Source organism: Tachypleus tridentatus, chromosome 4 (genome assembly GCF_004210375.1).
Source record: "Tachypleus tridentatus isolate NWPU-2018 chromosome 4, ASM421037v1, whole genome shotgun sequence".
Taxonomy (NCBI): Eukaryota; Metazoa; Arthropoda; class Merostomata; order Xiphosura; family Limulidae; genus Tachypleus; species Tachypleus tridentatus.
Genome location: NC_134828.1, coordinates 113,412,213 through 113,437,871, shown reverse-complemented (window position 1 = coordinate 113,437,871; position 25,659 = coordinate 113,412,213). Strand labels below are relative to the sequence as shown.

Here is a 25,659-nt window from a genome sequence, read left to right as displayed (position 1 = left end):
CTTTTATAACACAATTCACAAAAGATTCTTTCCATACTACATTATGTTTCAACTTTATTGTAATACACTAATTCTCTTACTGTGTTTGTAAAACTTACCTTTGTTTGGAGAATTCTGCAGGTCTATCGAAACATCACACAAGAAATGCAATAAAGTTTTTAAGATATCTTCACAATGGCCGTCAATCCTGTAAACCATGAATGAATTATCAAATATAAAGCTTTCTACCAACATGTGAAAGGCTAAAGTTAATTTATATAAAGGAGAATCTTTTTATTAAAACTATATAAAATACTTTAAACACCTAAACAGATTGTTTTGAAAATTAACTACAAATTACCAAGTTGTATTATAGAATTCATTTACTACCTGCACAGTTTACATATTTCAAAACAATGGTTACGTTACGGTTTCAACATGCTACCCAGTTTTAAGAACTGAACAATTATTTATGCAATTTGGCATATAAATAGTTTAGAAACATTTGTTTAAAAAGCTAATGAAATCTGTATGAAAACATTTAATGGTTTAATTTTAGGGTTAACTGTAAGGAGGCAGACTAAAAGAGAGAGGAATGAAATATTACTATATAAAAAAAACGAGTAAAATTAATATTATTTAATTAAAAAAAAGACCCCACCTTGGCCATGCTACAATAATGAGTTTTTTTAATGCACATAAGCAGTTTTTTCTTGCTGTTTCATCTGGATCACTATCAGTGATAATATATTCCAACAAGACTTGCAATGTATGCTGCAATAATGTGAAAAAAAAAAATGAGGATATTCCTGTATTGCTTAATGAGTATGATAACTAGAAAATACAGTGTGGCATGATAACTAGAAAATACAGTGTGGCATGATAACTAGAAAATACAGTGTGGCATGATAACTAGAAAATACAGTGTGGCATGATAACTAGAAAATACAGTGTGGCATGATAACTAGAAAATACAGTGTGGCATGATAACTAGAAAATACAGTGTGGCATGATAACTAGAAAATACAGTGTGGCATGATAACTAGAAAATACAGTGTGGCATGATAACTAGAAAATACAGTGTGGCATGATAACTAGAAAATACAGTGTGGCATGATAACCAGAAAATACAGTGTGGCATGATAACTAGAAAATACAGTGTGGCATGATAACCAGAAAATACAGTGTGGCATGATAACTAGAAAATACAGTGTGGCATGATAACTAGAAAATACAGTGTGGCATGAAAACTAGAAAATACAGTGTGGCATGATAACTAGAAAATACAGTGTGGCATGATAACTAGAAAATACAGTGTGGCATGATAACTAGAAAATACAGTGTGGCATGATAACTAGAAAATACAGTGTGGCATGATAACTAGAAAATACAGTGTGGCATGATAACTAGAAAATACAGTGTGGCATGATAACTAGAAAATACAGTGTGGCATGATAACTAGAAAATACAGTGTGGCATGATAACTAGAAAATACAGTGTGGTATGATAACTAGAAAATACAGTGTGGTATGATAACTAGAAAATACAGTGTAATATGATAACTAGAAAATACAGTGTAATATGATAACTAGAAAATACAGTGTAATATGATAACTATAAAATACAGTGTACATGTCTAGTGATAGGGTGAAATCCACAACCCCCACATTGCGAGCCAAGTGCCCTGAACACCAAGCCACTATAACAAATATATTAGCCAAGACAGCATGTATTCATTAAAATTCTTATTCACATGATATCTAAAAGGTTTACATAAATATTTAAACGACACATTTTTATTGTGGTTTTTGTTTGAACTCAGAGATAAGTCTTTTACTCATATTTTATTAAATCAGAAAATGTTGCCAAATATTTGTACAAATATTATAGAAACAGGTAATTTCTTTAACTCTCTTAATTTAGAATTGGTCAATTTGAATGAACATATGCCCTGTAACCTCTTTGTACTCATTTAAAGAGGTCACATGTTCAGATAGAATGTTAAATTAGTATTATCAAAATCTTCACAAATTTTGGTAGCAGTAAACATCATATCTTTCTTATACAAAAAATCATATTTTTAATAAGCTATGAAAATAATTTGCCTTTGTATATAGAGTATTTTTTAATAGTCTGCCTGCAAAGCGATTTTCATGTTAAGATTATTCACTTCAAATGTCAACTGCATAATCTCTAAGACCTTAATACATTTCAAATGTTTGTTTCCACTAAAAATTTAATTTCATCTGTTATTCTCTCTACCGTAGCTCTAAACAAGATTAGTAAATTTGAGTGACCTCATAACTACCAAAAAACAAAATAAAAATTAATGAAAATTATCCTTTTTCTTTGTACAGGGTGGCCCGTAAGTCCCTACAAATCCATATATCTTAAGTATCCAGTGTATCTGTGTGCTGTCCCTCATTCTCGACGTATAATATTATGCGATGCCATGTTCTGCGAGACATTTTCCTCAACATAGCAAGGGTTATTGTTCCAAATGCTGCAGTAACAGCTGCCTTCAACTCATCCATCATTAGTATTATTGAATAACATATGGATGGGAAGGAACTTATGGGCCACCCTGTAGAATGACTTCACACTGTAACATGAAACTACCTGCATCTATTTATATTTAAATTCTATTGTTTTATTGTCATTTGAACTGTGTCTAACTACTTTTTTTGTGCCATTACAAGTTGTAAATCACTATGGGAATGTGCAACTCTAACTACTGAATTACGTTACCGACAAGTTCCTCACATGCATACCTTATGAAACATCTTTATTATGTTATTTATTTTACTTAATCTAACCTACAGAGATACCCATTTTCATATTTTACTTACTTTTGTAATAATAAATATAGAACAAAAATGAAATAAAGTACTTACACAAGTCTTCTTTTTTTGCTGTCGACTCTAGTATGAAAAAGTCTGGTTAACTGTCATATAATGTTAATAATGCACAAAATAATTTTTATTTAATTACATAATGCACCACAGAACATATCAATAATAAAATGCATACACTTTTTCTGGTGTTTCTAACTATGCTAAAAAGCTGTTACAAATTCATCCAAGCTAGTCGTATTATATTTCTCGTGGGAACAAAGCTTGTTCTAACAGTGAAATTGACAGTTCTCCATTAAATTCAAAGAAGAGAAAATGCCTAAAGAAAATGTGTCACATTTCTCACACTATAGGAAAATCAGAATTTTTTAAAATACTGAATGGTAAATTATAGTGGAATTTTATGGTATCAGTATTGTAATTTATGACTTTTTTGGTTATTCAGCTGTATATATAAAAACCTAAAAATATTCTTTCATTTCATATCACCCCCATGTGCAAAATTTTAAAAGGCTTAGGGACCTATGTCAAGCAGTAACCGAGTACAAAGATTTTAACTGGAAGAAATAATTGTTTTATTTTTATTTACTGTTCAAAGTTTTAGAAAATAAGTTATTATTTCTACATAGTAATACTCCACACATATACATATAATGTACAATCATTGAAATATGATTGTATATTACAAAATACTAGTCTACAAAAAGACAGCCAAGACAAGGTCGGTTTTATATTGTTGGATATATTAACATGGCTGAATGTATGCCATATCATTGTAAGTTCTGTATTGTTAGCCAAGCATGGCTGAAAAGATCAATATAATAATAATATATATATATATATGTATACATATACATGTATAATGTCAGGATATTTAAGGTATTTAGTCTGAACATTTATGTTTTCGTGTTACAGTCTGCTGTCATTCTAAAATGAAAGAAGCATAATTTATATTTATTTCATAATTTCTTTATGGTGGTTACAAGATCGGTCAAATCTACCAAACCCATAGAGATTCATTAGTAAAAATAGCAGATAAAATATAAAAGTTTGCTCTTAAGAAATGTTTGATAACTATCTTGACATTACAAGCATTTTGCACTGAAATTTGAAAACTTTCTGATGCATAAAAGTACTTTTAATCTTAAAATGAAAATTATTTTGTATGTTTGATGGACAACAAGAAGAAAGAAAGAAAAAGACATTAGATAAACTTTGCTTAGGGAACCTGAAGACATAATAAAAAACAATTGATATTTTGCATGGGAAAGCATTGAAATCTTTACTGATAATCTGCCAAATATTGTTAATATACATGCTTACTAATTTAAAAGTTATAGGATGAAAATTGTAACAAACAGAAAATGGTTATGAGGTCGATCCTAGGGTTCAAGCCCATGCAAAAAGAGTTAATGTGATAAACAGCTGTCATAAGTTATCTTAATGTACCAAACAAGTGTCATTTGAAATTTATTAGTTAGCTTAATCCTCTCTCCGCAGGCATCCTTTAGTGCACATAGAAATGTTTTTAGTGAGTTAAATTCAAAACTTAAACTAATTTTTGTTCATGTTACAACAAGTAGTACTGCATAAAATTGCAGCTAATGATTCACATTTTTATAGTACATAAATTTTAAGTTCTTAATTTTATAAGGCAACATTTAAAAAAAGCCTGAACTTCCCCTAGTGTGAGAAATGTGGTATTTATTTTTCTAGACATCCCATCTTCTCCAATATAATCCATCCATCCAAAAAGTATGAAATGTAAAATCAAGTACTCATTATAATTTTTTCATCACCAAGGCAAAGCATAACTGTTGCATAGTTAAATAGCCTGAGAAATTGTGATAATTATGGGACACTGTCTGCTTTTTGCATGTTATTAGTCTATGTTCTTTGGTGCATTATTTAATTAAATAAAAATTATTTAGTGCACTATTACCATTAATATAAAAAAGTAGGCTTAAGTGTCATTAACAGCTAAAAGCAAAAATAAATAAGGCCCAGGTATGTTATTTCTTGTTTTTCACATGTATTTTTTACTTATTATTACAAAAGTAACAAAAGTAAACGTAAAAAAGGAAACTCTTCAGGTTTCTTAAGGTTAGATTAGGTAAAATAAACAACAATAAAAATGTTTCACAAGACACACGAGTATCTCAGAGTAGCTCATGGGTTATTTGATAGTATAATTCTCCAAGCAATTTACAACTTGTAATGGTACAAGTTAGGTATTAAGAAAAGAAACAGGACACACACAGTGTAGAACATTGTCTCAAAATACTCTTCACCAATGTCCCCTCTATCCTGGTACTAACTAATGTAGCTAAGCACAGTTCAAAAGGCAACAGAACAACAACATTTAAGTATAAATAGATGTATTCTGTTACAAGTTTAAAGTTACTTAGGATAAACAAACGTAGTTTTATATTACAATTTGAAGTCATTATAGAAAGAAAAAGAGGGCCATTTAGATTTTTGTTTTGTGGTTACAAGATCAGTCACACCGACTAAACCTTGTATAAAATTAGGGTAAAGGAAATAACAGATAAATGTAAAGTTTTACTGAAAAAAAAGTTTGCAATCTGTAAGACCTCCTAAATACATTTCAAACTTTTTTCAGTAAAATTTACTTTGAATTCAGACCAGTCAAAATACAAGACTTAATATATATTCTCAGATAAATCTTTATCAAAAATTTCAATATAAAATCTGATTTCTTGTACGTAAAAAATACATAACATTGAATGAAAGTTTGTCAAATGTTGTAAAGATACAAATACTATATTAACAATCCATAATATTAAAACTAAAACACGTACAAAGTGCTAATTTGGTTAGTCGAGTCAAACAAGCTCACATTGAGAGAATTAATATGTCACATAACTTATTTCCTATCTACGAGTTATCTTAATGTAACAAACGTGTTGTTCCTAACATATAAATTATCTCAAGGTGATGGACGAACAATACTGATAAATTATGGCATACTTTACCTTAAAGTGACGAATAACTGTTATTCCTAATTTGTCAATGTAACTCAAGATATGTCTTGAATAAATCTTTCGAAGAGCCAACATCTGTTCTTGTTCCATATCTATTACAATTTTCTGGTAAAACTCATCATATTTTCCAGGCTATTGAGTAAGAAAAGTAAAATAACCAAACGTGTTTATCTTGAAAAGTAAAATAACCAAACGTGTTTATCTTGAAAAGTAAAATAACCAAACGTGTTTATCTTGAAAAGTAAAATAACCAAACGTGTTTATCTTGAAAAGTAAAATAACCAAACGTGTTTATCTTGTTCCATCATAACATTTTTATGAATAAGGCATTTTATGATGAGCAGTTCCTTTACCTGCAACTTAAATATAAACCCTTTATGTAAAAAAGAGACTGATGCAACCTAAAGTACCTCGAATTTGTAGTTTATAGTGCAGAACTGGTTTCATAACAACACACCTACACGGGCAACACTTGCTGCAGAGTGAGATCCTATGCCAATGAGGTAAGAGACCCTAAATGGTAGCAATGAAAATACAAACCCCTTTGTATAATCCTGCAGAAGATTGCTAGGGGTGTAGGTAAAAGCCCTCACATGAAGATACTGCCAGATTATGCAAATAATGTGATATACAGGGTGCTTCAAAACAAAGTTAACACTTCTGAGAATTGCAACAGTACCACAAGAAATGTACCTCTGGGCTCTAGTGACCACCTGGAGAAAATTCCAGGCATGTGTTGACAATGATTGTAAACAAGTGGAGATTCTTTGACTTTTTGAAACTACCTTTGTTATCATATTACAGTATATCATCTGTTCTTTTTCCATTAAAAATAGTAGTCCCACATAAGTGTTAACATTTTTTTTGAAGCACCCTGTGAAAGTACTAGTAGAGGTTCACACACCAGCATGTACAATGTCCTCCAGCAGACAATTAAACCAGGCTGCTAAGAACACAGAAGTGTGACGAATACGATTATACATGACTCACAGAAGATTCATCACCTTCAAAGAGAGCCCAGAATAACAAGTCACTGTCTAGCATCTGAAGGCATTGGTGCAGGCACCAAAAACCTTTAACACCCTCACTGTACAATACAACAGATTGAAATCAGATTAGTCATACAAGTGAGAAATAGTAATCAGATGAATTGGTGAAGAGGATTTATCCCCTTCCTTGACTGACAGAGTCTTGGGTAAGAAGAACCAGTCTGAGGACGTACGCAGAATAATAAAGCATTCTGTGGACAAACAGTGCAAACTACTCCCACCAGTAGGTCAGCAGCAATGAAAAATAGACCTTCATGTAAAGGTGATACATGGCCTATGAGAATAAGGTCACAAACAGGTGTCAAGAAAGGGCAAGTAATGTAACCTTAATATATCAGTTGGGTAACTGGAATGGTCTTTTGGGAGAAAGGGCTCAAGGTAAGTTCAGGAATCTGGAGAGTTCTTGGAACTAAAAAAGTATTTTGTTGCGAGTATCAAACAGTGGTTAATAAAGTGTTTTATAGAGGATAACTGCGGAAAATGCATACACCCTTCGCCAGAAAGCCAGGTCAAAAAACAAATTATGGTTGGCACTTCTCACTAAAGTCGATTCAACCTCCTCTTAGTACACCACTACCTACATCTGTGTCACTTCTGTTGATAAACATCCATTACGGAAATAAGCAGATGGAGACAGATACACAGCAAGCTTAGAAATTAAACTCCAATGCTGCAAAATTCTGCATAACCTCTACACATGAAGCTTTAGTTCTTGGATAGATGCATGTCAGATCATGTCCGGCTACACATGAGATGATCTAAGAATAAGTGGAAGAGGTGGACACTCTTGAAGGTATCACAGGATCAGAAGAGAGGGTGTAGCTGCTAATCCCATGCTATCAACTGGACCTGACAGTGGGTTGGAAAAAATCATAGTTGGTACCTTGGGTAAGATAGGAATTAGAGGAAAGGCCTAAAGTTGTAATCATTTCTCATCCATTGCAAGAGCATAAATATAAAGTACTGGAGACCAAATTGCCAGAAGTTGGGTGTTATAATGAGCAGCCAACCCTCCAATCAAAGAGAGCCAATCCAACAGCACTTTGTGATGCAGCATCTGTCCTTTTAAGAGAATATGTGTAGGATGAAACAATTTAACTGCTACTGCATTCATCACCCATGAAACAAAGCAAGCTAATAAGGTGATATGATAGGAATTATCCTGAGAAAAATAGTCCAAGATTTGAAAAAAAAAGAAGCTGTGGATAAAGTGCCTCCTTTCTTGAGAAACGTAAGATGTCACAATGGAATTGTTGGAGTAGAGCCTGATGATTGTCCTTTAATAAGCTCAGACCATGAGACATTGCATTTTGAACAGCAAGAATGACTAAAACAATGTGTAGGGAAGCTTCTTATCCATCCATTGATACTGAACTTCCTGACTGTTGGTACATGCACTCCATCCCTGAAGTGAGGAATTTATGACAAGTTGGAACTCTGGATGAGGTGGCAACAGAGAAACCATATCTTAGTAGTGTTCCAATTTAACAATCTCTCAAGATCAAAAGCATGATGTATTTCACAGATACTCACATTCCCAAAAGAGAAATAACAATCCATGAAGTGGGGAATGGAGAAGTGAAGAAGAGTTGGACTTCCAGTTCCATAGCATAAAAAGAAAACCCAGACTGGTGACATAATGAACTGGAGCAAGAACAAATGTCTCAGCTTTGAGATTGAAGACTGTCTTGGCTGTTTATGAAAGTACATTCAGGGTGAGATGTTTTTACAACTGATAAAGTGGTGCCAGCATGGTTACAGTGCTATGGAATGAAGGTGATGAGAAAAACATTCGCAATTTGATAGAACCCATGAAAAACTGATGCTAGTTTGAAGGTAAAAATCCTGAACTGCAGTAGCTGATTCTTGTGAGCAAAATAATGCTGAAATTTATGGGACACCACAACCATGGTAATTTGTAGATAGAAGCCAACTACAAGGAACTTGGACATCTACAATCCCAGTACAAAATGCTAACTTAGAATGAGGAATCAGTAGCTTGTGAATCTTGGGAAATCTGGATGATGTGGATGAGAAAAACTGATGACTGGACACTAGTCTCTTGTGTTCTTAGGCCCAACAACTGATGAGAATAAAAGCATGGAAAAACCAGCACAAATCTCTCTCACTATCCCCAGACCAAGCAAACTCTGATTAGCCATAGAACTGGAATAGAGGATGAAGTGATGCAGGTGGAGTGTGTAATGAGAGTAATATCACCAAGGGTAATTAAATGGGCATAAAAAACTGGAGCAAGCGAGAGAGAATCAGACCAATGTTTAGGTGGACAAAGGAAGAAACCCTTGAAGTTGAGTAATACCTGTTCTGTGAGGTAAGTATGTTTTGGTATAGCTTTAGTGGATTATCACTGCCCTCTATTGGTGTAACTTTTCAATGCATACTATTTGCCTCATACCTCCCACTTCCACACATCCATAAGCAGATGATCGTGCAACAAAAGGAATGTGAAACCACTCCTCTTGTAACCAGTGCCCTCTTTACATCTACACTCATTATCACTTAAAAATTGGTCAGGATACCCACACTATATATCATCAAAAATGAGGAGGCTAGATGGGAAATGTGAAGTGATATGCATCTATTGAAAACACATTTTCAGTGTAGGAAAATGCTGACTTCTGATACAATATCTTAACTCTTCATGCAAAACAGCTAACTTCTACATTGAAATGGTGGAGAGCCAATATTATTCACTTTTAGGAAGCTCCTACAGAGAAATCAGTGGGTGTGGAATCAAAAGAAAAACATCACACCTCAATGGGTGACTACACTGATCCAGGTATACTCTTTGGTTTTTTTATGACTGTGTTGCAAACATAAAAGGCAAACAGATATGAGGGAATTCCTGAATATGTATGATAAATTAATGAGACTCGGGTGTCATGTGATTAGGGTGTGACAGACTTTAGTGGTAGTTCAGATTCATCCCACTTTAAGTGGAATCTGGAATGGTAAATCAGATCCATGTTAAGTAGGGGATCACTTACCTCTTTATCCCAAAATGGGAATTAGTAGGGAAGACAAGCTATCATACCAAAATGCATCTCCACTTGCATGCATTTCCAACACAACCAAAACCAGATCCGCCAGCAACCAACAGCTAGCAAACAGTAAGAAGGTGGAAAGCTCCAGTGGGATGACATCTCTGGTCCTAAGCCTGATAGCAATGGGTATTGTACTTTTAGACTACAGTAGTAGGAAAATATCAAGCCACACATAAGTGGGAAAGCATGTTGCAATCTGCTACAACTAACACCAGATTCACTGGGAACCTACATCCAACAAATAGTGAGAACAGCGACCACAAAACTCGAGTGTATCTCAACCACAAAATCTGGCAGCAGTTTACATTTGTCATCCAGTCTGCAGTAGGAGGAAGGATACCAGTTAGCACACACATGAGAATTTACTGAGCTGAACCATCTCCAACCAACACTGGATCCACTAGGAATGTATGTTTGGATAAGTGTAGGAAGGAGAAATATTTCATCCTGAGAAGCAAACTGCAATAATATATATTTATTTACATGACATGTCAGAGTAATTCAACCAAAACTTGGTGGCATCTGCAATTCTACATAGGTTTACAGCAGGAAATGCAATACACCAGCGATACCTGCAGAATGCTACTGCCCTTCTCTCAACCGAGTTGTATGATTCATTACTCGAGAATAGGGCTGCATGGTCCACCACTTCAGCAGCTAAGAATTGATTATAAGCAAAGATTTCCATACTCAACTTGATGAAAAAGGGATAAACTGCACTGGAGGGTCCAGAGAACTGCATCACCAGAGACAGTTTAACAGATAACTACAACACCCTATTTTGAAAAGTAGAGCTACTACAATAATGAAGTCAATCAACCTAAACTTACTGCCATCTGAAATTGTACATCAGATCCATGGTAAAAAGAGTCTCAATGTTACACAGCATCACAGATGGACAACAATCTCTGTTTGCTTTATTAATGTGTGTACTTGAGTGTACAGTCAGGGACAAACATATTTATGAAGCACAAATCACTAGACAGAACTACTACCAGTCCTACAAAATACCCCAACTCTACGATGTGCGTAACAATCATGCAGCATAACAGTTTAGTCATAGATAATAATAAAAATGGAGATATGACCAATACATGGCAGCCTCTGGATTTATACATCAGGTTTACAGTAAGAAGGGCTATGATGTAATTGACATCTGGCATGGTTACAAGATGGACAGTTGAGATTTATAAAAATAAAGTATATCTTGTCAGTCACTATTTTCCACTAATAAAAAAAAAAGTAAAAAAGTTTGAGAAAAAGAAACTTTTCACAATCGTCTTGCACACCGTACAGCTCCATGTTAGTCTCTTAACAAATACACGTGTAAGACAGCTCTAAACTAAGGATTGAATGTATCCATTCAGTGAGAATGGTTCAAACCACTAATCAAAGCTGCACGTCACTAATACAGAGGCAAAGGGAGAAGTCATACAATAAAACATTTTAATGGAGATAAATTACAATGACATTTTTTTTATAATTAAGTAAACAAAATAAATACTAGTACCAAAATATAAAAATATTTCTTATAATGAAACAAAAAAGAGTTGTAAAAATTTAAAACACAGAATGAAAGATAACTTTACAGATATGTTTTTATTATTTAAATGAGAACATTCCCAGACCTTCTTCAACCTTTCTGATGCAGAAGGGTTTGGCTCCTGACTCTCTAGCAGACTAAGTACACATGGATGAAGAACCTCTATGATTTCCAACTCCCTATTATATATGAGGTGCTTTAGAGCATCATACAGAACATCAGCTCTTCCATACCTCTTCAGTTCAGTTGGAGGCTAAAAACATCCACACCTTTTATTAGAAAGTGATAAAAATGTTTAAATATATTGTAAACACTTTAGTAACTGATGTGGAGTTAAAAGGTCACACAATCTCACAGTTAAGTTTAAAAAAGAAAAACTTAATTACAATCAAGGCCTCCAACAACAGCAAGTGAACATCAGTAGACTATACCCATCAATCATTCATACTGTATTTTACAATGCAATATCAACCAGTTTAGTCCTGCTATGAGGTCAAACCAATTTTTAAAAACTTGAAAACTACGTCACAGAATATAGTGAAATATCCAATAAACTAACAAGCACCTGAAAATGTCATCATACAATATAGTGAAATATCCTATAAACTAACAAGCACCTAAAAATGTCATCACAGAATATAGTGAAATATCCAATAAACTAACAAGCACCTGAAAATGTCATCACAGAATATAGTGAAATATGCAATAAACTAACAAGCACCTGAAAATGTCATCATACAATATAGTTAAATATCCAGTAAACTAACAAGCACCTGAAAATGTCATCACAGAATATAGTGAAATATCCTATACACTAACAAGCACCTGAAAATGTCATCACAGAATATAGTGAAATATCCTATAAACTAACAAGAACCTGAAAATGTCATCTTACAATATAGTGAAATATCCTATAAACTAACAAGCACCTGAAAATGTCATTGCAATGTTTGATGAAATACATCAATCTATAGAAACTGTAAAATTAAATTTACAATCTCAGAATTACTGTCATTATCACTGTTCATCTTAATAAAAACTTCATCAAAAGTATTTGAACAAATTAATTTTATTATTCCTTAATGGTACACCCAATAGACAATAAAAAAATTATTCTACACTTGTTACACAATGACATAAAAAAAAAAGAAAGAAATATTGGAATGTAAAATTTCTGCAGGTCAAAAAGCTAGCAGAAACATCCAGAGTGCCACACAAGTGCCTTCATCACACAACTGCTGCTCAGTGTCTCATTAGAGTTTGCGTTATTATTTATTTTCAAATCACATTTAGAAAATAATGTGCTAAAAATAAAAAAACATAAATTACTGGTAACTTTTCCAACTTCTCTACTCAGCAGAGCACTATAAACGAGCACTTAAACAACATCTGAAGGAAAGAAAATAATACAAAAACTACAGGTGACTGATAGAATCTTATTCATACTTTAGTATCACAAACCTACAGTAAAACTTGGGACAGTTTACTGTATTCTCCTTGATTCTATAGACAGGAATAAGTCAAAGTATACATGCTACAACCTTTTTACAGAGTTGCACTTAAAAGTTGATTCAACTACTTTATTATCAACAGGTGGTTTATAAGTTTTAATGTCTTAATTTCAAAAAGAATTTTACATAAATTTCAATGTTCTCCTCTATATCATTCTGTACTTTTTATCCCAAACTGCCCATTTTCAAACTTCTTACCATCGACTGTATTAAGGTTCTAAGATCTTCACACTTACAAATTGTATCTCTTCGAACTAAAATGCAAAATTATAATGTCTATTTCTCAAGCTTCGATGAGTTACATACCATAAACTAAAACCCACAAGTAATGCTTCTCATACGATATGTTATCTTTAAAAATTGTGAACAATTCTCTCCAACATTTGCTATTGGATACTTAGATACAAAAGGAAGAGTTTTATTTGCTGATTTCACTACGAGATTAACACGTTCTCTTGATCGGACTCGAGTTATTCTGTGTGAATTTTATAGTACGCTATAACTGAAATCATCTCAAAAACGGTAATAAAATGATTACAATGAATATATAGTTTTGTTATAAAGCCAGTTGAATTATAATACTTTAAAGATACAATTTTTTTTTGTTGCATGCAAATAGTCTGCATTCAAAGTTGCATATTTAAAATAAATAAAAATCAACTACTAATAATAACTATAACAGAGATAGGATTAACTTTCATAAAAAATTTGAGGGCATGAAAGCACATGACCCACGTGTAACTATTAAATTTCTTGCTTTTACGTATATTTTTTATATTATAAAAGCAACTAAAGTATAATAATTAGAAACTTATTACATCACATAAAGTGTTCCCAAGTGCTCGGCAGCAAGTCAAAAGGCTTACAATATAAAACACCGAATCTCAATACTCAAGTTGAGCCACATTCCTTTGTTTTCCACTGTCATTCAGTACAATGAATATCCTCACCTTGGGAATCATAAGTCTCTTACTGAATATGAGCATACAGAAATTATCCAATCGATTTTCAGTGGCATCAAATTACCTACAAAATGCCAAACAATGTACAACTGTAGTTCTGTATTTGTATTTATGGTAAAGCTCCTTGGCTAGGCTATCCACTGCTTCCCTAATCTTGAACTAGTCACTTGAGAAAATGGATCCAGCAAACAGCATTCTATCAACCACTATCCCTGCTAAATTTTCAGTAGTCTTATAATACACCCACAACTTACAATGATTCAAACCCAATTCACCAGCTTCACTACAGAGCCAATCAACATCCATGTAGTTATGGTACATGTTGTTCCACAAAAAGTTTTCAGTGATAGAATAATTTTGTATATAGAAATAAAATTAATAAAAAATGTATAAATTCTGAAAATCAAATGTTTCAACCAACACCCACAATTTCATAAAATGTACTGTTCGACTCAGATACAGGATTTTTATGTTTTGTCCTAGTAATAGGTCACTGATGAAGTGCATACATTTCCAGCTTCTATGTTTTTTTTTTATAAAATACGACACTACACTAAATCTAAATTTTATGAATTGGGGGCTACAAAAAAGTGTTGGAAGGAGGACATAACAAATATACAAATGAATAATACTGTTAAGGCATTCAGTATCTACAGGCACATTAGTGAAAGGGGGGTATTCAGTATGCAAAATGTTCTGGGGGGGACTTATTCTGGTAAAGTTTGATAACTCCTGGAATAGATATTTCAAATTAATGGAAACTAAATATGAATAATCCAATAACCAAAGATTCAGAATTAATGCTGAGATTTGATTCATTCTAGCAAAATAATTTATATATAACAGGTGTTACAAATGTCATAGCATACACTTGTTTTTATTCTGAAGGACTACAATCTGTTTGTTAGTCTGTTTTTCAAAATATAAGTAATATATCATGTTTGATAACAAACAATGACACATTACACTTCCATGCAGAGTTCATATGATTTTAATCATCTTAGTTACATATATTTACAGATCTGGAGGTTGAGACTGATAGATAGTGTATCCCCACTGCAATGTGGGTCCTAGTTCTTTAGTCACCTCTAAAACCTAGGATATATTTTATAATCCCACATTGTAGCTTGTACCCTAGGATCTTTAAAAAAAAAAATGCAGCATATTTTTTTTTAATTTTAATATATTTTGTTTTGACTTACAAATTTATGGTTATAATATAATTAACCAGAGGTTGGGGTTTGTTGTTTCTAATGCAGTCCTTCCTCATGATTTTGTTTAATTATTTAACTTCCTTTCACTTTCAATATATTTATTTAATTTCACTATATATGTATATACACACAGTGATGCATTTTTTCATTCATCATATGAAGATGGCCTTACACTAAATTTTGAGCTAAATACATCATTGTTTAAGAGTGGCACAAATTTAAAGAAATTTGCAACACGTTTACATTTCCAATTAATTGTCTTTCTTTATTGGTCAGCAAACAATTATAGTCACATGATCGCATACAATTATTAAATTATTATGGACAGTAATTTAAAATTCAACATAACTGGGTCATGTACCATGTGGTTTATAGATTTCAGATGCAGCAATCCAGTACCTTGCCAGTTTATGTCAAAAAGTGTTTAAACTGTTGGCTGGATGTGGTTTTGTGAATGTTTCCAAAGGTAACAGTTTTCAGGCTTTGTATGACACTCACTTCTAAAATGAAGCTCCTACACTAACGATTACACCCTTCAATAACCTTAGCACAATGTTAAGGCTATCTGTATATCCAGGTCGTTCGGTTAACACGATGTTAAGGCTATATGTATATCCAGGTTGTACGGTTAACACGATGTTAAGGCTATCTTCAGAGGACTCTTAAAATATTCAACATCTTCAAATTAAACAGGAAAGAAAAAGAAAAGACATTCCTGGAGAATGACCCAGGAGACTGGAAAGAAAATCCAGAACACAAAGATATAAAGAATGTTGTTACTGGGTCAAAAGTTTTAAATAACTACACAAAGAGAGGTATTGCTCTGATTCTAGTGTTTAACTCACCTAAATATAAAGATCAAAAGCAATACTTTCTTCACACAGTTAAACTACACAACAAAACATTTCTGACTCCACAGAAAGGAAAATGTGATGTCATAAGTGATATGAAAAATTGTTATATTATTATAATTATAGTTATATGTCATTCAGATATGCAGGACACTAACTTTCATTCAGTTTGCTACTGATTTTGAAACTTTGTTTTTTCTACTGAATAAAATCCATAACATCTACTTTGTTTGTCCTTCCCTATAATATATACTGATATTGAAGTGTTCCGGTTGCACCATCTTTAAATATCCCTGAATCAACGCAGTGAGAGGTAACAAAATATTGGCAAATATCATGAGAAATAATTTTTCATTTTTTATATTTTTGGACCACCATAATATATATTTATATATAAATTATATATTATGTTGATAACAAACAATGACATGCTGCATTTCCAAGCAGAGTTCATACCATTTTAAGTTATTTATACAATGGTGAGGAAGTGAACCATTATGTAAAAATAAAGTGCATTTAACATAATGTTATGAAAATACTTTTCACTTCATTCTCTACAAAATGAATTTCTAATAAACAAAACATGTGTATTTGTTCTAAATTCATATCCTCAAATGACTCGGAATTATTCCAGTTTGATTGCTATACATAACTTGTCTTTCTTGAGTGTTAAACTACTTTTAAACCTTATGTCAGGATAATTTCTCCGATTGTTTCAGTTGTAAAATTTACATGGGTTAAAAATTATCACGACCTACAGTTCACTTTATAACTTACCACATTATCTGCAATGTGATTTAGACATCTAATACCAAGTACTTTGTGTTCTGTCGTATGGTCATCCACAAACAACAATGATGGAGGGAGAACATTGCTGAGATGTTCAGATAGGCAAGGATGCTATGGTGAAACATACATGATTAATACAAACATTTCTGTCAAAGTTTCATTACAAGTGTTACATTCTTAGAATCATTAGGGTTAAAGAATTAACCTTCTGCCATTGATTAGAATTTACAAACTTAAATTGATAAGTAAAAATTAACTTATGAAGTGAATTTTTAAAGATTTCATCACCTAGTATGTCATATTTTTAAAAGGGCAAATGACCAAATTAAGCCTAAAAATTCTGTCTTATTTATTCTCTCAACCACCCATCAAATAAAACTATAAATGAAATATTTAAATTTAGAATTTTATTTTGACATATACCATTAACTTTCATTTGAGATTAAATTAATAAAGTCCAAACTGCTGACCCTAATATCAATCCATCCCTCCTCTATTTGTAATTTTCATTTGTTCAGTAGAAATTTTGATATTTATTGGCTACATAAATAAAACATTAACACACAAAACTAAAGCTACAAACCTGTCCCCCATTACACATGCTGTTACTTATTTCCAGCTTTAATATTTTGTAAAAAGTGAATTCTTGGTAATTTTAGAAACTGTCAAATTAAAGTTCTTTTTTCTTTGTTGTTTTAAAACATTTATAAGTTTCTAAAGCTAACAAAATTATAAATTTACTCTATATAAGCAGAGGTTATTTTTTCCTTGCAGTTCATTTTTTTCTATTTATTCCTACATGAATTGTAATTTCTAAACATTTTATTATTACATTAGAAATCACGTACCTTTAATATTTTTATTTTGTAAAAGTAATATGTTAATTTTATTTGTTCCTCTGAATTTTGTTACAGTAATTACTTTATCAGTTGATTTTCATTTTACAAAAATCCAGTTTGTAATTTGAAGTTATAATTTTTACAGCATTAGGTTTGGAGGGGGAAGATTATTTTGAAGTTGCTAGATATAAGTTTAAAAATAATACTGATGTAATTTTTATTACTAAGATGTGGTATGATGTTTACTCTCCACTTACATTACATTTAATGATATATAAAATATTATTTTATTGAAACTAATTCATCTTAATTACATAACTTTCCCCATTGATTAACAACAAACTTACTAATTTACCTCTAAAACTCTGTCTGCCCTAATGAGCTCACCTTAATGTTAAACAAAAGCCATTTAAATACTTCCTTCATAGCAGGATTCTTCCTCCAGTTATTCTGAGTAAGCTTTTCCTTCAGGATATCAAGCATGGGTTTAGCCAACTGGGGAGAGGAATAGGTAATGGCTTCATTTGATGCCAGGACTTCAGATATATGAGAACACCCACACACTGTGCATACAACCTCCAAAAGCTCTTCAGAATAAAAAACAATAGTTATTTTACTCAACCTTTAAAACTGGTCTCATGAACAGAATGTCTATAAAGATAAAATAAACCTTAGAAAAAAAATTCACTAATGACAAACTACATGAATGTAAATTTTAATGTAATAAACCAATTATGGCTTAATGACTCACTTTACCTAAGAGATAAAGTTTTTAAATTATCGTTAGTTTCTTTTTCTTACAGCTCTGATAAGTAAGAACAAACCAGAATACCTGTTGCTGTCCCATAAACAATACTGTTGTTCCCGAGTGTTTAATTATAGCTTTAAATATTCAAAATAAAACAATTTCCAACAGCTTTTGTTTTATCAACAAATAATATGTCAGAAACTCAGAATGGCACATTTCTATCTAATTATATAGCACACTACTTCAACTCAGAATGGCACATTTCTATCTAATTATATAGCACACTACTTCAACTCAGAATGGCACATTTCTATCTAATTATATAGCACACTACTTCAACTCAGAATGGCACATTTCTATCTAATTATATAGCACACTACTTCAACTCAGAATGGCACATTTCTACTAATTATATAGTACACTATTTTCTTCTCTTTTTTCTGATCCCTGTTTCCTTCCACAGGTCTGGTCTGAACATTATCAAAATCACCCAGAATGTAAATCCAACTAAGGAAGTGCCTCAATGTGTTTAATGTTTTTCTAACAGGCTTAGGTTTAGAATTACATCCAAGGGATAGTTAGTCTTTCCCAATGCCTCAACATTTAATTTCAACCATAATTTTGTTCATATTAACTGTGTTAAAAATAGTCTTGATTATATATCTAAAATATCTATATGTCACCACAAATTGTGTGTTAAGTGTTAGAACAGTGTTTACATGAAGAAATAAAATTTCATAGATAATGGAAAGTGATAATATCATTCTATGACTACTTCAATTAGTTCTTATTAAATTAAAAATAGTATAACACAAATTGTGATCTTACTTTCAGCCTTATCAACAGACTGAGGATTTGTCCATAGAAAATGCTCGCTGTGGGACGCACACAACATCACCACTGGTGTCAGGAGTGTCTGTAGGAGCTTAGTGCTTGTCACTAATTTATGAGAAATAGTAACTAAGAGGCTCAGCAAGCAATCTAGACTTTCAACAGCTGTATCTGCTACTCCAAGAAAATCATTTGACTGGTATTCTAAAAAAATGTTTTGAGTATGTTAGTTACTAAATTTTCTAACACATTTATTAAATATTCAAAATAATAGGTAACATTGAAAAATCTAGCTTTCAATTTATTGTTTCACGTACACACATAAAAACAAAAGTGTGTTAAGTACACATTTAAAATAATCAACAAAAATTAAAAACATTTATTATGCTCTGAACAAAATAGTGAATAGCTTCAAAGTATACTATATCTTATGACTATCATTTCAAAAGACTTATCTTACAAAGAAACCAGTAACAGTTTAAAAACCATTCTTACAACTCAGCTTTTAAGGCACAAAATCAATATTTCAAAAAATTCTACTCAAACTAAACCTCTAAATCGGTAGTTCTTCTAAACCTTCTGTCAATTGTTCTGAATTTCTAAACTTATATTAGCATATTCATGTCACATAAAAGGATTCAACAAATATTTGTCCTACAACTCAACTTTTATTACTAATTTCCAAGTAATAAAAATCTTATAAGCATGAAAAATGGTTTTTATTCTTTGGTCCTCATTATAATTTTCATATCCTTTCACTCTGAAATTTTCCAATAAGAAATTTTTAGGTTGCTTTCAGAGATTAAAATTAATTTTCATTTGTAATTACTGAAATATTTACAAGAACTGCAATGAAGTAAACAGAGAACCATACTTTATGAACATACACAGAAGATGAACAAGCAGATAAGAGCTTTCATAGCAGTTTGTTTGTTTGTTTGTTTTTAATTTTGCTCAAAACTACATGAGGGCTATCTAAACTAGCCATCCCTAATTTAGCAGGTAGCTAGTCATCACCATCCACTGCAAACTCTTGGGCTACTCTTTTACCAACGAATAGTGGGATTGACCGTCACTTTATAACGCCCCTACGGCTGAAAGGGTGAGCATGTTTGGTGTGACGAGGATTTGAACCTGCTACCCTCAGATTACGAGTCGAATGCCTTAACCCACCTGGCCATGCCAGGCCTGCCTTTCATAGTGGAATCATTACTATATGTAACCAGAACCTACACAGGAGCATCAGTACATGTTTATATTATTCTTACATCCATTTTACCAGAAAAACAACAGCACAAGAAAATAATGAAAAGTTTGCTGAAAATATATGAATTAATACTTATTCTATGCCAGTTATGGAAGAGTAAAATACTATAATATTTACATGAACAAATTATTTGACAGCTGGTAAAGCAATTTATATTTTATTACCTAGTTGTTAGAATATATTCTTAACTATATTATTAAATGACTGTTAGTTAATAAAACATTTATACTCTTGTAAAGAAAGGTAATTAGAGGAACATGCTAATCAATGAATCATCAGGCTCAATAATCTATTTCATTCAATTAACTGATTATTCTCAGGAGTTAAATGGTTGGAATAACAGAAAACAGTAACACTCAGAAACACTAATTTATAATAGTCGGTTACCTTTGAGAGACATAACACTAATCAACTAAGTAGGACAAACTGGAATTAATCAAAGACTGTAGTGACTATAAAACAATACCTGTGATTACTTGATTATACAGGGTGTTCGGAAAGTTACTGTGCACTTATATATTTATCAACAGGCATGTTTCAATGTAGAATACAGGAGGTAAATATGAATAACAATTATAAACAATGTTTAAAGTAACCCCATTGGCATCAACACAGATCTGGATCCTTCTTATTTTGTTTCTAAACACCGCTATCAGTTGCTGGCTTGAAATAGACTGAATGAATGCTGTTATCGCTGCTTTCAAACTGCAGTGACTTTCACCCTGTATTTGTGACATTATATCTAGAACCATGGATGGGCTGAAAGATGTCACAACTATTTCACAGTTACATTCAAATGTAATTAAAAAGCATTATTACTTGTGTATGTTAATAAACTTGACATTATAACACAGTTTATAATTGAAATGTTTATATTATATTATCTATGTTTTAATTTCTTAATTTTAAAAGGAAATATACAAATAAATTCTCTACCTTCACTTCTATCTCTATCAAATGATGCTTCATGACTAATGGCCCAAGTTATATTTTCTTTCTACTCCTACATGATCTTTTAAACTCCTACTAAGATATGAACAATTAAAGCAAACCCACATGCCACAACCTTATCTCATCCTGTCTTCCAAAAATTTCAATTACCTCCCTGACATTTGCTATTGAATTATTTAAAGCCTGTAGAAAGAAAATATTCTATATCAGAAATGCTTGAGTATTAAAATGTTTATTTAAAAATAAAAATATCTTGCTTTACAGGATTTGTTATTGAGATTGTTTAGGTTTAGAATAACTGGCCTTATTATATTCTTTATGTTGTGTTATTTGGCTTAACCAGCTAATAATTTTGTTATTTTGACTTAGTTATATCTTTGTTAGAAAAACAGTTACGTTACAGCAGTTTAAGTATATTCTATTTTCTTCTGTGTGATAATATTTTGTACCCTAACTTACATACTTTAACTAATATTTATGATTCTTCAGACTGACAACTTTATTACAGGAAGGAAGCCCTGTATTGTTTCATCTGCTGACAGCAAAAAGATTTTGGATGCAAGTACGAAATTTCTTTTTTTTATTATAGAGATGTTCTATTTATTGTTATAAATGTAAAAATTGAAAACTTATTAAGTTAAATAAGGAAACTTACATGAAAATATTTGTTTTAAAACTTGTTGTGATACTATGTCTTGACATGAGCACACCATAAGGAAATACTCTAATTTGACTGTAGTGTGCTTTGAACTAGATCATTTATTTACTCAAGGCTATCTAACTGTGATAAATAACTTCAATGCACTTTGAGACTGTCCTAGTGCAGCTATAAAGCAACAAATGTTTATTAGTTTTGACTATAAGAATAAATAAGTAACTGTCTGTTCTAATACATCATCATTCTAGAAAGTAAAATGAACAATTTATATTTTTTATTTTTCATCTTTTTATCTTATACTACTTTGCTGATTTCACAACAGTTAATGTAAGGACAGAAAATAATAGTTTAAATATAAACATTTATCAAAAAACTTTTGGTATTCATTTAATAGGTTCTAGAGGTTATGAAAAGGAAAACATGAAAACATAAGAGAAAAAAAATATTTTTAATCTTAACACGAAGATCACCTTGCACCATCACCACTCAGATTCTGAGTCAGTCTCACTTTAATTTAACAAACAAATAAAAATGTAATTTTTTTCTATACAATAGCCTTGCAAAGTTTAAGTAAACCTTGTCAAATTTCATTGAGTTATGTAATTTCATTGTTAGGCAGTGGTTACAAGATCAGTCAAAATGACCGAGTTCACATGCACATAGCAAATTGACTGTTTTTGTAATGAGGACCTGGAAACTGGTGGAAAGTTTGACATTAAGAAAGTACATACAAAGCTCACTATTTTATTAAGTAGAAATGAGAAAAGTATTTTCTATATTATAGAGAAAGCTGATAACTAATATAACCCTTTTGTTATAGAACTAATAAAAATACATTTAAACCTTTTAAAGTCATCATCAGGTGAGGTAAAAAAGGAATGTTGGAATCCCATTTTTGTTTCAGTTAAGCTAATACATTTATATTAGATATATGCTGGTGACAAACATATACGAGATAATAATAACAAGTGTTTCCTACAAAGTTTTTATTATTAGCTTGTTCATACACTTTTTATGTTACTATATGATTAATGCGTAAGTTACAGAATCAAGTAGCTGGTAAAATATTTACATAACAGGTGCTTCATAGAGTGTTTAGGCTATTAACAACCTAGTAAATCATTACTTAATTGGTAAAAATATTGAGATCATGAGCTAGTGGATAAAAAAATAACATTAATTATTCCTTATATTGTTAGTTAACTGATACAACATTCATATTAGCAGGTGATTTATATATCTTTTATTTTTTCTTATAAACTACTTTGAAAAGTATATGTTATGATTTTTGGTGAATATAAAAAAAAAACATTTTACAAAATTCAGTGATGTAATAAAACTACACCAGTGAAGTGCTGAGACTTTACATGCTACAAAATGTTTTAACATAACATTTGTTTCTCTTGATGAAAATTAGAATTTCAGAAATCATGCTACAAAAGCCTAAAATACTTTATACTACAGTGTATTACAAAATTTCATTGGTATAATGTACCTCTGTCTTCTCCATGTTGAAATTCTTGAACCATTCCACTATCAGCAATCACACTAACAACCTCTATCACAAAAGTGTTATTTTGTCCATATCCAAACTCTGTGGGTTCTTCTTTCAGTACATAATTTATTTTACGTAGTATTGGTTGCTAAGATATAAAAAAAACATTTGCATATTTTAATACTGCAAAGCTAATGTGATTTTTTTTAATGCAAGGATATACAAAAACATTTCAATGTAAACAGGTATTATTACAGTTCTTTTGACTTAAAACTTAATAATATTAGTACAGTTTTATTTATTAAATCTGATCTCTCGGTTTCATAACTCACGTTAATCAAAATCTAATGTGCTTGTGAGTACAAATTTGCCAATTACAACGTTATTTTATTTTATGTTAAAAATTTCTATCCGATCAACTGTATTTCTCACACTATCTATGCCTAACAAGTAACTATATTATGATTTAAAATTTTATAGTCAACACATTATAGGTCGAAATATGTTACTTTTACATCTATTAATAGTAGTATTACTTATTACGAATGCAATTAGTCGTATAAGACTCAGACTGAAGCATAAATATTAAATAATTCAAATTCAGTCGAAAACCAAATCAACAAACCTTTGAAAGTAGATACCTTTCAGACTTCAGTTTTTGTATAAGTATTTCTATCGTTACATCCTGCGCCATATCACCAAATCCAACAGTCTTAGAAGTCTTAAATTGTAATATCCCAACCCAATGTTAACAAAAATGTATATATTAAACGTGACCAGACATTGCTGTACAACAGTACCCTCTATTGGTACATACTGCAATGAGCTTTCTTTCTGCAGATATGCGAATTTAAAATTTAAATTTTATTTAAAATCGCCAAAATTGGAAATTTGTCAGAAAGTGAAATACATTTAACATTTCACCGTGTATTTCACAAGAAAGTTTGGTCTTATAGACGAAGAGCCGATTCCCCACGTCTCTAAGCCCGAGAGTTAAAACCGCTAGCTCGTATTAATGTTTTTTAGTTTACGTATAATGTTAAAACTTGCAAGTATGTTGGATTAAATAATTTGATTTACAAGATGAAAACTAACACTTAACTTTTTAAGACATAAACTATCATTATTTTAAACAAACTTAATGCATGACATTTCATCTTAAATTCTGAGGGAACTGTTTGTTTGTTTGTTTGTTTTGGAATTTCGCACAAAGCTACTCGAGGGCTATCTGTGCTAGCCGTCCCTAATTTAGCAGTGTAAGACCAGAGGGAAGGCAGCTAGTCATCACCACCCACCGCCAACTCTTGAGCTACTCTTTTACCAACGAATAGTGGGATTGACCGTCACATTATAACGCCCCCACGGCTGGGAGGGCGAGCATGTTTGGCGCGACTCGGGCGCGAACCCGCGACCCTCAGATTACAAAGCGCACGCCTTCGAGCACCCTAACTACTTTTTGAAGTCCATTTTTGTAGAGATGTAAATAAATAAAGCAAGAAACAACTGATCTTTACAAACTTAACTCAAGGTATTAAATCTTCCTGTGCAGTGACTTGTGACAGCCAATAAACAAACTTGAGACATTATTTAGATACACAGTTAATTCGATTTTCCAATTTCGTCTCCGTATCCTCTCACAGAAAACGCTACATTTTTATCGATTCGCAGGGTGCATATATGACGTCATGAATGCGTCACACACGGATCTAATGCACTAGTGCCATGGGTAATTAAAAATAATCTTTCATCTTACGATTAAATTTAAGATTAAATAGGTAAATCTACAAACATGCTCGCCCTCCCAGCCGTGGGGGCGTTATAATGTGACGGTCAATCCCACTATTCGTTGGTAAAAGAGTAGCCCAAGAGTTGGCGGTGGGTGGTGATGACTAGCTGCCTTCCCTCTAGTCTTACACTGCAAAATTAGGGACGGCTAGCACAGATAGCCCTCGAGTAGCTTTGTGCGAAATTCCAAAACAAACAAACAAACAGTCAGCAAGACCTGTGGTTCTCTCCAGCCAACGTTTAACTTACAACATTAAAAATATAG

At 31.9% G+C, this 25,659-nt stretch overlaps 1 protein-coding gene and 1 long non-coding RNA gene across 4 annotated transcripts in view; one reads left to right on the top strand and one right to left on the bottom strand.

Annotated features, from left to right (window-relative positions):
- LOC143249903 (uncharacterized) overlaps positions 1–22,016 on the top strand; it is a 68,169-nt gene extending 46,153 nt beyond the window's left edge. For both annotated transcript variants that reach the window (XR_013028027.1, XR_013028028.1), the window contains 2 exons: positions 19,242–19,459; positions 21,965–22,016. This is a non-coding gene — a long non-coding RNA (uncharacterized LOC143249903). The remainder of the gene's footprint in view (positions 1–19,241; positions 19,460–21,964) is intronic.
- LOC143249902 (TELO2-interacting protein 2-like) overlaps positions 1–24,435 on the bottom strand; it is a 41,332-nt gene extending 16,897 nt beyond the window's left edge. The window contains exons 1-9 of one of the 2 annotated variants that reach the window (XM_076500496.1): positions 24,235–24,434; positions 23,610–23,757; positions 19,236–19,442; positions 18,047–18,246; positions 16,809–16,931; positions 11,579–11,746; positions 5,828–5,968; positions 641–753; positions 99–187 (exon numbers count right to left, since the gene is read on the bottom strand). In XM_076500496.1, the coding sequence (XP_076356611.1) occupies positions 99–187; positions 641–753; positions 5,828–5,968; positions 11,579–11,746; positions 16,809–16,931; positions 18,047–18,246; positions 19,236–19,442; positions 23,610–23,757; positions 24,235–24,303 (1,258 nt within the window). In that variant the 5' untranslated portion in view covers positions 24,304–24,434. Of the gene's footprint in view, positions 1–98; positions 188–640; positions 754–5,827; positions 5,969–11,578; positions 11,747–16,808; positions 16,932–18,046; positions 18,247–19,235; positions 19,443–23,609; positions 23,758–24,234 lie in introns of both variants that reach the window. The other variant, XM_076500497.1, reaches the window with a different exon arrangement.
- Positions 24,436–25,659: the final 1,224 nt, after the last annotated feature.